At 45.9% G+C, this 16,913-nt stretch overlaps 1 protein-coding gene across 11 annotated transcripts in view; it reads left to right on the forward strand.

Annotated features, from left to right (window-relative positions):
• The window catches only part of LOC147716990 (myosin light chain kinase, smooth muscle-like), an 828,743-nt gene that overhangs the window by 244,343 nt on the left and 567,487 nt on the right, over positions 1-16,913 (forward strand). For 9 of the 11 annotated variants that reach the window (XM_086923858.1, XM_086923849.1, XM_086923852.1 and 6 more), the window contains one exon: positions 6,283-6,437. The exons of the other annotated variants lie outside the window; for them this stretch is intronic. Coding sequence is in view for 7 of the 9 variants with exons in the window: in XM_086923849.1 (XP_086779975.1) it covers positions 6,431-6,437 (7 nt within the window). In the remaining 2 variants the exon portion in view is untranslated. Of the gene's footprint in view, positions 1-6,282; positions 6,438-16,913 lie in introns of those variants that run through there. 11 annotated transcript variants of the gene reach the window in all.

The following is a 16,913-nucleotide window of genomic DNA, read 5'->3' on the forward strand; positions in this document are numbered from 1 at the left end:
GACGGTCTCTACACTGAAACACTACCCTGCACGAACCCCGACACTACCCTAAACCCTAAAACACTACCCTACACTACACTAACACGACAACACTACCCTAAACCCTAAAACACTACCCCCAGCACGAAACTGCTCCTACCACCGTTCCTGTCCCTACTCCCAAACACTAACCAAGACTACCGCCTGCACAACCCTCCCCTTATCCTAAACCCTTAAATAGTACACAGCCCCTCTTACCTCTCTCTCCTCAGTTTCTCGGTTCGTGTCTTCTCTGGCTTCCTGTGTCGTCAGGGTTGCACGTCGTTGTGATGAAACGGAAACGCGTCCGTTTCCACACAACGATGTGGATAGTCTTTACTTCACAAGCGTTACAACGCATGCGATGTATCAACTTGCATAGTAAAAGCTTCGCATTGTAACATCGCATGCGTTGTAACGCTTGCGAAGTAATGGTACGCGGTGTAACAGTCGCGTACTAATGGATGTTTACCGTTTTAAACACATTGTGGTATATTTTCTACAAACAAGGCCATTAAGTTAAAACTCTTTGATGTATAAAAGTGTGATGTCTACTCATTGCTAAAGGTATCTGACAGAGACTACTAGCCGCAGATTCCTTAACATAGAATAATCCCCAGGTGTGAGACTGGATCCGGAAATTTTTCTTTGCCACAGCATCCCTGCGTGCCGGGGGGTAGTGCCATGTGACTCCGCTCTGACGTCATCCGCGGGCGTGCCGTCAGCAAGGTCACATAAGCCCCACCCTGGCGCGCCGACGTCAGTTTTTTCTCTTTTCCGCGTGCAACGTCGATCCGGATCGTGTCCTGACCTGGTTTCAGGCCTTCTTTCCACGCTTTTGTGTTGAAGAACAGTGTATGAATGCCTTCGGGCTTCAAGACGTGTACTTCTTGTGCACGTCAGATGCCGGCGACGGACCCTTACCATATCTGTATGTGGTGTTTGGGCGAGCACCATGACTCCACAGACTGCGATGCTTGTCAGCACCTCAAACCGAAGTCCCGGAGGGAGCGCCGGATGAAATTGCTGTCGGCCCACTTGTCCAGGTCGGTCTCGTCACAGCGTCCGTCCCCTACCTCGGAGGCCAGGAGCTGCTGATTCCTCCTGTGGCATCGCCCTTCGCCATGGCCCCAAGGGCGTCGCTCGCCCGCCGGAGGTCCTGCAGCTTGTCTCCGAGGCCTTGTCCTCGTTCGGCAGAGGGTGCGGGTTCCCTTCGGGATGTGCGCCCTTGCCCTTCGCCACCCTACCCGCCGTTTCCCAGCATTGGGGTGACTAGGGCCCAAATGAAAGCCTATGCTATAGCTCAGAAGGCTGCTTTGGCCCCCCCTCCTCCTCCTCCTCCTGAGATGTCTGCGGATACCTTGCCTTGCGCTGGGCCTTCCACGGAGTCGCTGGCGGCTTCGACCCTGCTGCCGACGAGTTCGACTTCAGGTTGTGGGGTGTGGTGTCATCGAGGTGTGGCCCTGCGGGGCTCCCCTCTTTGACCCACGGTGTCCCTGTCTTGCTGCAAATCCCTACGGGGCTCCTTGTGGAATCGCAGGAGATTGCTGGAACATCGAGCTCGTCCCTGGGTCCTCCTCGGCCCCCTGGGCAGGCGGCTGCCTTGCCAGAGGCTGGGCTGATGCCTTTCCGGCGCCGAAGGCTTTCCTCCTGGCCCTGGCACTGCCGCGGGTGGAAGCCGGGGCCTGGGGCACTTTCCTGAGTCCCTCTTGGTCCTCTACGAAGGCGGATGCCTCGTGTGAGGTCGAGCAGGCGCCTTTTTGGTGCCGTTCCTTAGCCTAACCGGCTCTGACCCCACCCCATTCTCCTAGGGAGCACATGGTGGTGAAGGTCGACTCTGTGCCTCCGATGGCCATTCAGGCGCTGATTGACGTCGCAACGACGCCTGTGGCGGACTCCACGGCGCCGTGCCGGCGTCGGGTCTTTGACTACTCTCCAGAGGTTCCTTCCTTTCCGCAGGTTTGTCATCGCCTGGATTCTTCTTCTCCGGAGACGAGACACCGCGTCGTTGCTTTTTCACCGGCGTCTTGCAGGGAGGGCTCCTCGCCATCCCCGCGGTCTCAACCCTCGGACCCTCTCTTCCGCAGCTCGCGGTTGGTTGCTCCGCCGGCTTCTCCGCCTTCCCCGGAGGCCCTTGAGGCCCCCCAGTCATCTGTGGATCCTCCACTGTTTAGGGGCTGGACGTTTATTGCTCTAGCTGTACTTGGGGACGATGGCTTAGTTTACACTCGTCACCCAGGGAGGAATTACTTTCTTCCCCACGACGCCCTACGGAGGTGAGTGTAGCCTTTGTTCAGGCTATTTCTAAGGCCGCTGGAATTTTGAGAATGGGTAACCCCGTCACCCCATTCCCTACGGATCATCTTTTGGAAGTTCTCCACCAGGGCTCTGGTGGACGGGAGCTGCTTCTTCCATTTGAAGCTTCGCTCCACAATTCTTTTCTAGGGGCCTGGGGGCGTCCTGCCATGGGTGTCCCGGTGCCTCAGCCGCTTCTATACCGCCACCGTCCTGCTCCGCACAATCCAGTCTGCCTTTCTTTTCACCCTTCTACCCAGGGCCCTCTTCTGCAGACTGCCTTTCCCTCATTGCCTTCAGTGTTGTTCCCCCCGTCGCGGGATGCCTGGTGGTTGGATTCATGGGGGCGTACCAGCTTCGCTTCCTCCAGTGCTGCTTTGCGAGCTCTCAACACACTTTGTGTGTTGGCCAGGGCTACCTCCAGCCTATGGGATTCTGTGGAGTCCCTTCTGTCTTGCATCTCCCACGAAGGTGCTCGCACTGATCTCCGGTACCATGTGTTGGATGGTTGGGAGGTGACCGCGTTTATTCTCCGTGCAGCCTTGGACGTTACTGATGCTCTGGGCCGTGCTATGACCAGCTCTGTGGCTGTCCGTCACCATGCTTGGTTGCAGGATGGTGTTTTTCCTGAGTATATTAGGGAGCGTCTGGATGACCTGCCCTTTGATGGGGTTCTCTTGTTTAACACCCACTCGGACTCCCCATTCAACGTCTCCTTGCGGGGCTCTGTCCTCCTCCCCCTCCGTAAGCTTGGCTTGTTGATCCTCCAGGGCTTGATGGGTGGTGTTATCCCACATTTTTTCTAGAGTCTAGTGTTTTGATTGGCCCGTCTGTGTGTTCTGTGTGGTTTGGCGTGCCTTAGGGGTCCTTAGGTTGGCCCCTCTCTACTGTTGGCTGCTGGTACAGCCCCTCTGGCGATTGTGTATTTTTTGGCTGATTGATGAGCCTTCTGTCGTTCTAACCACAGGTCCTTTATGTTCTTGTCCTCTGATGCAGGATTTTTCCCTAAGAGTGGTTCCTATATTTTCTTTGAACCATGTCATACCGTAAGTGGGGTACTTATAGCTATTGTATAGCTCTGTCCTATGCTGGGAGGGTGTGGACTCCCTTTTCCGGGTTCCTCGCCTTTCCTGGCGTCGCTGTAGACCGCTGGTGTGGTCTCTTTGATCTTTGTCTGGGCGCAGCATGCGCTGCTATAGGTTCTGTCATTTTTAGCATCCGCTGCCTCGCTGGACCAGCTTTGGCATACCGTCTACGGTGTTGTGCTGTGGTGTTTCCGCCCTTTTTTGTCCTGCGTTTTGGCCTGGTTCTTTTCTTCTGGCTGGTCCCACTTCTTTTCGTGGGTCTGTTTATGTCTGGAATGGTCTTCCTTTGGGGGTTGTTCTGGATTTCTTTAGCCTTTGCCTTCGTCTTGCGCTCGCATTGGTCTGAGCGCTCGGCTTTATGGTACTTGCCAGCTGCTGACTGCGCACGCCTGCTCCTTCTGGTCCACAGCCGGGGGCCTCGGCGTGCGCCCTTGTGCTCCTGCCTCTTGTTCTGCTGGAGTTTTGGGAGACTGCGTCCTTCTTCTCACGCCTGCCCTTCTTGGCTGTGGAGCGGTGCCTGCCTTGTCCGCTGACTCAAGGCTGATGCTGGTACAGATGTCCCCTTCACTGTGTGTGTTCTCTTGTGGTGGCTCTGCCTCAATTTCTACCTCTTCTCCTTAGAGTTTGGGGTGATTCTTTTTTTCCTCAGTACTCCTCAGGCGTTGTCTGTCACTCCGGGGCTTTCTGGCGGATGTCCCTGGTACCTTGGATGGGCTTGGGGTATCCTGGCCACCCTTTGCCTCGTTCTTGCTTACTTCTGCCTGGTGGGGGCTGGGCCGTCCTTCTTGTCCCCAATACACATCCCCTGCTGGGGCCCTGTGTTTCTTCCTACAGGGAGGCTCTCTCGCAGGCCCTCCTCCCTTCTGGGTATGGCTAGGGTATCTATTCTACGTTAAGGAATCTGCTGCTAGTAGTCTCTATCAGATGTACAAGTTACATACCTTCGGTAATGATGTATCTGGTAGAGACGATTCTAGCCGCAGATTCCTTCACGACCCATCCTTCCTCCCTGTTCTGCGAGGACCTTCAACTTGGTCTTCTGCATTAGCCTGTCTCCGGGTGGTTTTGTCTTTTGCTAGTGCCCTCTTTCACTTCCTCCCTAGTGGGATGCTTCGTTCTGTTTGTTTGATCCACTATTTCCTTTCTGGTGATTGGTTGGTGGGTTCATGGGTACTTCTGCGTCCCTACCCCCTGGTCTTCTAGTGTGGGGCCTACTCATGCTCTTCTCCCTCTTTCATTGCTTGACATTTCTGACTCCTCTGCAGTCTTCTGAGTTGTGGTCTTTTGGCTGGGCCTCGGCTCTTAGCTCTTTACAGGGGATGCGCCTCTCCTTGCTGGTGTTGTCTTGGGGGTAAATTGTTGTTACTCTTCTGTTCTGGCTTTGTTGTTCTTCACTGTTTATAGACTATGGTTGCAGGCCTCTTTCATCTGCTGTGACATTTTTCACATGCTTTTCTGCCCCCAGGGAGGATGTTGTATTTGCTTGCAGGGTTGCTTCGCAGTAGCTGTGCCCCGCTCTTACCTTCTATGACTTTCGGTGCCACAGTGCCTGGCACTCTCCCGAATGATGCTGTTCCTCACCATTCGTTTCTTCCCTTTCTGTTTATCTTATTTTTTCGCACACTGTTCCCATATTCTCACAGTTTTTGTTTGTAATGGCTCCACATTGTGGCGCGGAAAAGTTCTCAGAAGCAAACTGATGCCGGCGGGCCGGGGTGGGGCTTATGTGACCTTGCTGACGTCATGCCCGCAGACTACGTCAGGGCGGAGTCACGTGGTACCGCCCCCCGGCGCGCAAAGATGCTGTGGCAAAGAACATTTTCCGGATCCAGTCTCACGCCTGGGGATAATTCTACGCTAATGAATCTGCGGCTTGAATCGTCTCTACCAGATACATTGTTACTGAAGGTAAGTAACTTGTACTTTGATGTGCAGTCAGAGGATTTGTACTAAGCTGGGAGTATTCTGACTAGGAAAATCTTTTTTGTGTCCCCTAGTTATAGTAGCAGTTTGTTGATTTCCTTTGTTTTTGGAAGGTAATGATAACTTATGTTGCTCATATTGTATTCAGATAAGTTTACAGAGACAACTTGGTATACACTATGTTAAGCATAGTGCTGATATCCATAAGGCACTTGGGCATTAGTGCTTGTGAAGGTAGCAAATGACCTAACTTTGTGAGCCTCATGTCTAGTGTGAAGGGTGTGGCAATATCCAAGAGAGGCTACTAGAAGCCCCTATACACGCCTGGCCCCAAGACAGACAAAGTACTTTCTCAAATGGGCCTCAGTGCTCTGAACTGGGCTGTTTGGCAGCTCTAGGAATGGCAATGATGCGTACTGGCATCCCACACTGTCCAAAGTGCAACACAGAAGAGGCTGTCTTAGACCAAACTCAAAGTAAAACGACACCATAAACCACTAAAAGTACTCCCACTCAAGATACTTTAAAGTCGAAGCCCCTTCACCCCCACTTATATGTTCTCTTCCCATTACATCTGTATTATTTTATGGGAGAACCTTTCTACTCCAAAAGCGAGGTTAAAAAAGAATGTCCTCTAACTAGGATAACCCTTTCCTTCCAGGTCATTACAGACTGTGGGCCAGATTTAGAAGTTGGCAGAGGGAAACGCTACATTACAAATGTGATGGATATCCCATCCGTTGTATTACGATCACAATCTGTCCTATGGGAATCTTAATACGGCGGACGGGATATCCTTCATGTTTGTGATGGAGTATTTCCTCCACAGACTTCTAAATCAGGGTCTGCTTTTTTAGTCCTGAACTTTTACATGATCATCTGATGCTATCTGGGTGTTTTGGCCTTGTAATACTACCACTGATTTAGTTCAACTAACACATCTGAAAATAATGATTTGCAGGTGAAAATTTCAGGCCTGGAGAGCGTGTCCATAATGACCTGGAGTGAGGTAGACACCTTGCCGCCAACAGCCATGTTTACTGCTTGGACACCTTCTGCTAGACATCTGTCTGGATGAAAACAGCCTCTCTGATGTCATAACATACACCATGATGGGTGAGTTACATGATTTACTCTGCTAGAGATATACTGGGCATAGCAATAAATTAGCCTCTACACAGACCCTCTGTAGAACGTGAATTAGTGTTGGCAAGCATCTCTTTCTTTGGCTGCTACATGGATACCTCTACAGAGCATATATATTGCCTCTAGTGCAACCTGCTTTGGTGAGATTGATTAGGTTAATGGCGCCATCAGGATAAAGTGGACTTTATAGAAGATTTCTCTATTGCTGCGTTCTCTGGAAGAGACTGGCCCACTGAGCTCGTTGAGCTCTGTAGGGGTGAAATTATTAGAATCCTGCATGTATTCGACTTTTCCAGACCAACATTGTTCTGTTTGCTTCCGATCGTTTTGTAGTCTGAAAGTAGATTGTGGGTGCTCCGTTATTTTTTAACGTTATCCCAGTAGAGTATGCTGAGTGAGGGTATATCCAATGTGAATCACCTCTATTAGTTGAGGGTGGTTTCTGTCTCCCCTTACTATGCCTTGAGGAGATTGTTGATCAGTTGCATCTAAGAGCCCAGTAAAGGGCATAGGCATGTGTGTACATACCCCAGGATATTAGTCTATTGACCCTATTAGTGTAAAGATGTAATTACATCCCTGATTCTGGGGGCCTTCACTTCCCCTTGATTAATTTGGAGTTTTCTGACATTTGGCACTCAGTACTTACTGGGTGTTGTATTGTTGTATTTATGTGCTTTGCAACTCATTTCCTCCCAGAGGACAAAGCAAATACAGCACAAGGAAGGGCCCCCTCCATACTGCGTTGTTAATGCAGCATGTAAACTACATTTGTAATCTACATTTGCCATTTAGCTTTCCTTTGCATATAGCCCATCTATAAAGGCTGCAGGTATTCGACATTCAGCCCTGGACATACCAGAGCCCAGTCTGGGAACAAGCACTGAGTGAAACTTGGAATGTCTAGCTCATCAATTCTCCAGTCCACATCCCGAGAGGGTTGACTGTCAGAGTAACGTAGGCGTAAATATGAATTGTAATAAATTGGATTATTATTTGGTTTGGATGATTACCCACCTCAACAAACAATCACAACCCATATCAACGTCAACCCTCAAAGTCGCCATATTAACATGAGTCCAACCCCCTGGTAGCTATGGCATGGAGCAGATAGTTTTAACTTAGGGCAATGTGTAACATATTTATGCAGTGCCAAAACAGTAATAAAGATAACATGCAAAGCAATACAAACTGAATTAGGCAAATAGAGTAAAATGGTAAAATGTAATAAGTGAAATGACACCAAAATGAAAAAAATCCAAAAAGGGCACCCAGAGATAGGAGTTTTGTAAATATTTAAGGAAAAATAGTGCATAAAAGCACAACGTCCAAATGATAGTCTATGGTTGTGGTAGACGGGGACCTGGGTGAAATTTGAGGCTGCGATAGAATTCGACTTGGATGCACCAACCAGGCTTATCCTGGTCAAAGATTTTACCTCCTAACTTAGGGGCTGTTTAAGATACCTTAGGAAACGGCTCAGACCATTGGTCGGATTCGTTCCTACGTCATCATAATCTCCTGTTTTGATTCATTTCCGACCGACCCATTTTGATGGAGTCGGTCGGAAATGAATCCAAACAGGATTTCCGAATGGCTTACGATGGGCTCCGAGAGCCCGTCTGCCATTCGGAAAGGGGCCTGTAATCTGAAGGTTGGTTTTTTCTGCCCGAGGGATTACGATGGCAGATTCCCACAGCCTTTCTGTGCAGCCTTTCCGATACAGGAAGGCTGTGGGAATCCGACTTTGGTGGCCCCCAGCTGGGCTCCTATGGGTGCAAGGCCTCCGGTGCCCATTGTCGATCCCTGAACCCAATGGCAGGCACGTTGAGGGCCCTGCCATGGGGTGCAGGGTTGAAGTACACCTCTGCTCTTTACAATGAGAGAATGCACTGAGAGCATGCATTCCATTCGGAACGCTTGCTCCCATTGTAAAGAATAGGATTGCGACTGAACAATGTTCGTTGCATCCCACTTGCTGGTTTGGGCCCGCCGGCAGGTGGTCGGTCGGTCCCAATTCCAGATCAATGTCGGACAGACTCAGGTCCGTCCGACATCGCAATCGGCCCCTAATAGTTGTAAGTCCTAATCCGCCACAAGAGTACACTTCTAAAGCACTCCAGGACCTCAGAAGAAGTACTTAGAGACTCACAGGGTGCCAGGCAGAGGCAAACAGCAGACACCATTCCAGGTCCAGTAACCACTGCTTGGACGGGTTTTCGTAAGAAAAGTCCACTTGCATCTTGTTGTGCTCATGTAGCCACACAGGAGGTCAGTCAGCTGACCCTTGCAGTCCACCTCTTTGTCCTGGCTTCAAAAGGGAGCAGGGCTAGTTATTTGGGGCTCCTCTCAGTTCACAGACAGCAGGTTAAGTCCTCTTCAGATTTTCCACAGGTACAAAAAGTTTCCAAATGTGGGTGCCTAGAGATGTCACATTTATGCCTGATAAGTGCTAGAGGATGTGGTGACTCGGGCCCTTTCCTAACCAACGCAGAAAAAGTTCCCAGGGAAAAATCCTATTGACTTTTTCGGTAGTTCCCGTTTGCCTTCCTGCAAAGAGGCCTAAAATGAAATGTGTCACGGCATTTGCAAGACGGTGAAAGTCTGACTCTCAACTAGGGCTTTGAGGGTTGGAGATATGTGTGTATGGGGGGTGCACAATGGTAATCTTTGTCCTCCCTCATCTGATACTAAAACCCAGTTTGGAGCAGGTACTGTACCCACAATAAACCCAGAGACAGAAGTCTAGTAGGACCAAAGCAAGGTCATTGAGCAATCAAACAGTGGATACATAAGAATTATCTTGAAATCCTTCAAGTGCGCTCCAAGTATTATATGTGAACCCAGCTGACCCGTCAAACAGGATTTAACATCCACGCATGATTTGAAACCGTAGTGTTAAAAATTATGTCTGAATCCTCATCCTGAATATTCTTTGGAGAACAGACAAGTCATCTTTGCCCATTCAGGTTAGCCTGTTGTTTGGTTCCAGGAGGTATTTCACACCAATTCAAGGCTAATCACCTCATAGGAGAAGTTGAAGAGCCAATACAAATTAGCCTCCAGGAACTTTAGGGATGGAAAAGGTAACTTTGTAAAAACACCTTTTTATTAATATTGATAAAATAAACTGACTGCACCATTGAATTGAATTTGTATTAACTATGTAAAATAGTTGTTTATTTACTTTTACAGCTGCTGCTATTCCAGAGATGGAGTATCAGTATTTTAATCTGTACTCTGGTTTTCTAATTCGGACAACTATACCTCCCAGAGTGAAAAAAACTTTTAGGGTCTTTATTTATTTATTTAGAGATTTTATATAGCGCCAGCTAGACCCGAAGGTATCAGAGTGCTTTACATAAACTAGCTTTACATATAATGCAAGACCCTTAGATTCAAGTACATGCATAAATAGAGACAAAGAAAATCATTAGGCAGTTAGGGTGGGTACAATAAGCAGACACTTATAACAGCTTGAGTTAAGGGAGTAAATGAAATATCAGACAGATGAAACAATCAAATAACCGACTGTCGCAAAGGGTCTAGTCAGAGAGAGAGTGAGCTATTGGAACACAGTTCAGTAAGCATCAGCATTAAAGTATTTGTTGAGAAGAAAGAGTTTCAGGTCCATTTTCAAGCAGGAGAAGGAGGGGTTGCACCGGAGATATCTAGGGAGTGAGTTCCATATCATGGGTGCATTACCAGAAAAAGAGCGAGTCTGAGTGGATTTCCTTTTTAGTTTGGGAGGTATGAGAAGAAGTGAGTTAGAGCTTCTCAGAGTTCTGGTTCTTCCTGCTTTATTAAGTTTATTGTCTAGATAGTTGGGGGTATGTGTGTGTGAAGGGCATTGTGGGTGCTGTAAGAAGTCTTGTAAATACATCTTTCTTCAATGGGAAGCCAGTTGAGGATTTTTAGGGCCGGTGTGATGTGTTCAAATCATTTAAACCTGTTATGAGCCGGACCGCAATGTTGAGAACTGATCCTAGGGGGGGGGGGTTGAGGTGAATTTCCTGCATCCCTGTGAAGATGGCGGTCCTACAGTCCAGTTTAGAGAGGACTAGATATTGTACTACCATCTTAAAATCATCTGGGGAAATGTATGGTCTGATTTTCTTGAGGTGTTTAGTGTGTAGAGCACTCCTTTGGGTAAGTTTTTGAAGTGATCTGAATTTTTGAAGTGATCCTTGACATGTTTTTGTCCAGCATGATGCCTGAGGACTTTACAGAGTTGGACAGAGTGAGAGAGCAATTTAGAGCATCCAGGTTCTTGAGCCAGTCTTGGATTGGTAAAGGGTTATTTTTAGGAGAGAACAGTAGTAGTTCAGTTTTGTTGGGGTTCAACTTTAAGTGGTTGGAACTAAGCACAGGTTTATATCTTGATTAGTGTGGTGTTGAGATGTAGGATATCACTGGGTGATTTTATTTTGTAGTAGAGTTGAGTGTGGTTAGCATAGAGGACATATTTGACCCCTGCTTGCTTCATGTTGATTGTAAGGGGTTCCATGAAGAAATTGAAAAGTGAAGGGGAAAGAATTGAGCCTTGGGTTACATCAAGAGTAAGTAATGTCGCTTTAAAGCAGAGGTCCTCAATCTGTGGGGGGCTACCCCCAGGGGGGCGCTGGAGTCCTAGAAAGGGGGTCGATCATTCCCCAGCTTTACTTGTCCCTGCAATCCAAAAGCTTTGCTTTCCTTCTGGAAAAAAGATCACCATCCTGGAACTGCTAATTTAGATCGTTATCAGCTGCTTGCCTGAATGACATGTAAATCAGTTATTCTGCAAGTGTAAAGGATGAGCAGTTCTGGCTTTAATCGATCAAATAACTCCAAGGTTTATGATGACAAAAAATCAAATCTTTGAGTGGAAGTGCACAGAGTTAATAATTGGGCTGGTAAGTGCTTGCTTTTAATTTTAACTGCATTTACATAGCCCTTAGAACCCCTAAAGAGGTGTTGTAGGGACCGTTATGTAAAGAAAAAAAATTGCATTAAATACACTCTAGTATTACTAAAATCCACATTTTGGAAGCACCATTTTATAGTAAAACTATGTGCACGTTTTGCAGCATTCTATCTTACACTGTGTGCATAAAATAATGACTTGCATATTTACAGAGCTTTCTGTCACAGACTGGAACCTCGTTGCACTAAAAATACACATCACTATTCTCCACTGCACCAATCAAGATTTATTTGTTACCCACAGACCTCTGCAATGCATTAACTAATAGAAGTTTCATGGTGTACTGCACTGCTTTTCCCACTGAGTAATACATGTTTTATTTATTTTTAATTTACACTGCCCATTATTTTATATGTAGATAGCTGATGGTGAAAGACTTAAAAAAACCTACAGAATTTTTATGTGCTTATTTATTAGAGGCTTGCATCGCCAGAACATCACTTTTTTTGATGCTCTGGTGGCACAAGTAGCTCAACCATCCCTATGAGGCGGTGCAAAGTCACCCTGCATGGCCTGATAGATGGAGTAAGACATAGCAGCGCAAGCCACTGTGTTGCCTTATTCTGCATCAAGGAGGTGTTCCTTGGGCTTTGCGTGGTGTTCCCACGTAACACCCATGGATTTTGAGGCTGCCCCATAGTTACAAAATCACATAAACCTGGGGCAGCTCCAAAAAACGGATGACTTCCCAATGGAGGCTTAACGAGGAGAAATGTTTTCTTTCCTTCTCGTTTTTCCTCTTTCCATGTGCGCTGCATTCTGCAGCCCGCATCGAAATAGGAAAACGTCTCTCGGGATTGTTTTTGTGAAGAAAGGTGCCCCTTCCTGTACAGACATAACCCTTCCTATGTTGGTGCTAGGCAGCAATTTGACCGCCAATGCAAGGGAAAAGGATAAGAATGCACCGTATTTTATAAATATGGTGCATTCCTGCCCTTTCACATTAGCATAGGGCAGCGCAGCAAGAAGACTTGTGGCACTGCCCTACGCCAATTCTTTATAAACGAGGCCCTTTGTTTTTAGTTACACCTTTTACTACACCCCCACGCTCACTGACCTTTGGTTTGCTAAAGACTGTGTAATATTATTTCCCCTCCATAAAAATTATCTGCTGTGGGAATTGGAAGCTTTTATGGTTGCCGATGATGAGGAGTACCAGGTTCTAGATTTTTTTGTGAGAAGATGGTCCTTACGCCTAAAAAAGTTTGACAAAGGGGTCTCAACATCAAAAAGTTTGAAGACGTCTAGTTTAGAGAGACTGGTGTTGATTTTAATATGTTGCAGGCGGTGCTGCAGGTAAAATGTGAACCATCTCTGAACTGTGCCACTGATACCATAGCGGATCTTAAGTATCTCAACTAATTCTGGGGGATTTATGGTATCAAAATCGGATGATAAGTCAAGTAGGACAAATAGGCATGCCTCACCTTCGTCTTAGGAGTGGATGCGGGGGCCTGTGTTATGGCCTGTGTTACGCCACTGGTCATCTGAGATATTGAGTGTGGCAGTTTCTGTGCTACAGACTTACCTGAATCCTGATTGTAAGGTGTCATGGAGGTTGAATTCATCTAAATGTTGGTTAAATTGTTGTAGGATGCACTTCTCCGTAGTTTTTGCTATGAACAATAGGTTGGAGATAGGTCTCAGGTTGTTGCGATCATTGGGGTCTGCCCCTAGTTTTTTGAGTATGGGTGTGATTTATCCTAGTTGGAGGGAGTCAGGTGCACAGCCTGAGGTGAGAGATGTATTAATGTTTTTTGTCTAGAACCTTGCAATGATGTGGTTGAGATTTTGAACTATTATAGATGGAAGAGATCCTTAGTGTGGGAGGTGGACTTTAAGTTTGCGATGATAGCGAAGACTTCATTTTAAGTAATGGGTTTGAAGTCAGACCACTTAACATGATTTTTCAGTGGAGTGAGATCCTGTTTGACATTGGTTTTTTTGGAGCCATTTTGTCATTAGTTAGCTCTTGTGGTGTGGCTACTATGGAGGGAAGTGAGTCAGTGGGGAAGGTTGGGAGGGATGGCATATTTGTGCCTTGGATGAAGGATTGCTCAATTATTGCGACTTTATCAGTGAAGAATCTGGCAATTTCTTCATAGCGTTCTTTGGTGTCTGTTATTTTGTGATGGGAGATGGGAGTAGTTTGATGTTTAATGATGTTAAAGTGTTCCCTGGGTCTATTCTTAGCATGGTCAAGTTGGTTGTGAAAGAAAGAGGCTTTTTCTCTAAAAATGTGCTTCTTGTAGGAAATCCGTGCAGTTTTTAGTAGTGCTAGTGCATTGTTGAGGGGGTTTTGTCTCTATATCCTTTCCTGCCTGTCTAAATTGTCTCCACTCGTTGTTAAGATGTAAGTTGAACCAAGATGTTGACTGGATTGTTCTCGATTGTTTTAGTTTGCGCGGTACCACTGAGTGAGTGAGAGGTTGAAACTGTAGTTGGACACACATCCTGTAAATCAGTTATTGGGACTTGTTTGCTGCCATATGTGACACAAGACATAGAATGGCATTAGTCCTGTGCCCACAGGAATTGCCTCTGGCCATGGTTTTCTTAAACCATAACCATATATTATTTTTCAATTTATATTAGTGACACTGTAGCCCAAAGGTTACTTTAAAAAATCTTTTTATAAACAAAGATAATGTGCCTCCTATCAAGGTATGCTCTGACTGCCATGTTGTTGGGTGTTCTCCCTGATCCCCCCTAATACCACATTGTCACAGCAAAGATATTTTTTAGAATAAGAGCCACAAACCTGTGTTAAGATCCCCGTAATGGCTGCTGAAGCAAAACTTCCAGTAGACAATCAGATTTTGAGCTCAGTTGCAACTGAGCAGTCCAAGTGAGCAGTCTGAATACTCAATTGCTATGCAGATATACTTCTCTGACTATTTTAGTAGGGAATTAAAAAAAACTGATTGGTATAACACCCAAAAGAAAAATGCATGTAGAGCACAATAGGCACTGCCTGTGTGTCAGGTTAGGGATACCCTGTCCCCCTAGGAACCCTTTCCCACCCAGTGCAAAAAAATGTTTTTAAAAAAGACGAAAAGTCAGACTTCAGCCCCTTTCTGGGTTCACCCTCCATACTCCACTGTGGACAAGGGCCAGGGGGCTATTTTAATTAATTGTTAAGGTAGAGAAACATGCTGCCCCCTCCCCAAGCCATTATCAGGCCAGGGGACCAATCCCCTGGTCTGCATTATAGTTTTATAAGGAGTAGCGTGGGTGGTTCCCCCTCCCAGTCCATTACAAGACTACCGTGCCCCATCCATTCGAGCTACAACACATTCACAAATTGGCCACCAGGAACACCCACAGCAATAGCAGCCCATGGAGCTGTGGGGAAGAAATGGGCACAAGGGCACCTACAGACCCCTGCCAGCTCCTCTGCCTGCAGCCATCACTGTGCAGTGGCAGCTTGCTACAGTGGTTTGCACCTGTCCAGCGGGAGCAGAGAACAGACAGGAGCAAACCACTGCAGCTGGCACCCACTATAACTCGCGCCCTAAAGTAACCAAAACGCGAGCCCTCACCATGCACTGCTAAATACGCATATGATTACAACTTTTAACTATAAAGTCACTTTAACCTGTGTTTTTTTCACTGAGTTTTATGTATGTGCGCATGTATGTGTGTGTGTGTCTGTGTGCACATATATATATATATATATATATATATATATATATATATATACAGTTATGTAACCCAATGCAATATTTTTGTGCATTATTACTTATAGCGATGTACTTGTATACGTCCTGTGTAATGCATACCATGTTTTACACAGAAAGGAATTCTGTTTGTAGCTCAGCATTTACATATTGTTAATATGTCACTTAATTCTCAACAAATTAATGGTGTGTGGGGATATAAAGAGGTGAAAGTACACATCCGCAACATAGCGGGCCTTGCAAAAAGTATTCAAGGACATTTTTAGAGCAGAGGAACTGCAAAAATAAGACCAACTAACACGAAGTAAAAACACTCAGAGGCACAACCTCAATGTTGTTAAACTCTGGGAGCAAAGATCCAGTGTTCAGCCCTGAACTCTGAAGGCCAAATGCTAAGCAGCGTCAAACTCCGAGATCATATAAACAGTTTTATATTCTGCAAACCAAGCCCTAAAGAGTTTAATCTCAGAGGGACAAGCGGGAAACTCTGTTAACTTCTGAGAGCCCTGCCCTAGTGATTAGCTGTAATAAGAACGACCCGAACAGTGATAAACTCTGAGAGTCAGTTCTAAACAGTGTTAATATCTGAGAGACTTTCCCTAAATAGTGTTAAAATCCGAGAGGCGATTCATAAATAGTGTTAATCTATTCATAAACAGTGTTAATCGACGAGAGCTAAGCAATAAACTGTAACAGAAAAGCAATAAACAGTGTACTAGACTGTTGGAACTAATCCCAAATTAGTGTTAAAATGCAACAAGAAAACTCGAAAAACGATTAAACTCAGAGTAAAGGTTGAAACTGCATTAACTTCAAAGAATTAAGCTTCACTGGAGAGTTGAAAACAAATCAGTCTTTTCTCTGATTGCAGCATTCCAGTAGAGATAGGAATCTGTGTGCTGTCATCACCACATGCACAGCTCTGAACTCTGCAGGGGTCATAAAGAGCTGGAAGAGGGCGGTCCGGGAAGCCTCAGATCTTTTATGTTTCATTAGATTTGGATGGAGTGCCTGGGAGATCTTAAAATCTGGCCTGTAAATAATCCTTGGGAACTGTGACATTTTGCAGGGTTTCAGAATCCAGGGTTTTTTCCCATAATAACTGCCCAGTTTTCTGTGCAGTGCATTTGAAAATTTTAATATTTACACCTCCAAACTTTATTTTTTGCTTTTCCTCTTCACCCATGTTGTCAGAACGCCGGCTTTCTCAAGCCTTTACCCTTTAGTTCGGGATGTATATCATCAACTCGTTTTTTCCAACACCATTCCTAGCAATGTACTACTTTGCAACTTGCCACTCTTCTTTATATATACCCATCCCCATACGCTCACCACAGATATTTAGTAGCGCTTTACAAGACCCCAAACAAAAATGAAAATAATAAACAATAATTATATTAAGGCATGACATGTATTTTACAAAAACTCAAACAAGTTCGCGTTGTGTGCTGTAGATGAACATGCCTTGAGCATCATTATCAAGTGTGGTGTTAATTAGGGATGAGCGAATGTGATCTGTTTATTTTAACCATCGCAAAGCTCTGTGTAGTATGCAAGCTCTTCACTGTTCCACAGCACATGAAAATCATGTCACGTTAAACGGCTATAAAATGGTTCTGCAAAAGATATGCTTTGAAAATAAAACAATAAAGCCCTTATTCTGAGTTTTGCTGAAATATCAGGGGTTAAAGCGCCCCAGTACAAATACTGCATGTATCTGTTATATACTGCGCCCTAATAGTTGAAGTAAACAATCGGGTATTTGAGCGCTTTATAAATCTCAAAAATGTATAAATAAATATA

Source organism: Lissotriton vulgaris, chromosome 5 (assembly GCF_964263255.1).
Source record: "Lissotriton vulgaris chromosome 5, aLisVul1.2, whole genome shotgun sequence".
Taxonomy (NCBI): domain Eukaryota; kingdom Metazoa; phylum Chordata; class Amphibia; order Caudata; family Salamandridae; genus Lissotriton; species Lissotriton vulgaris.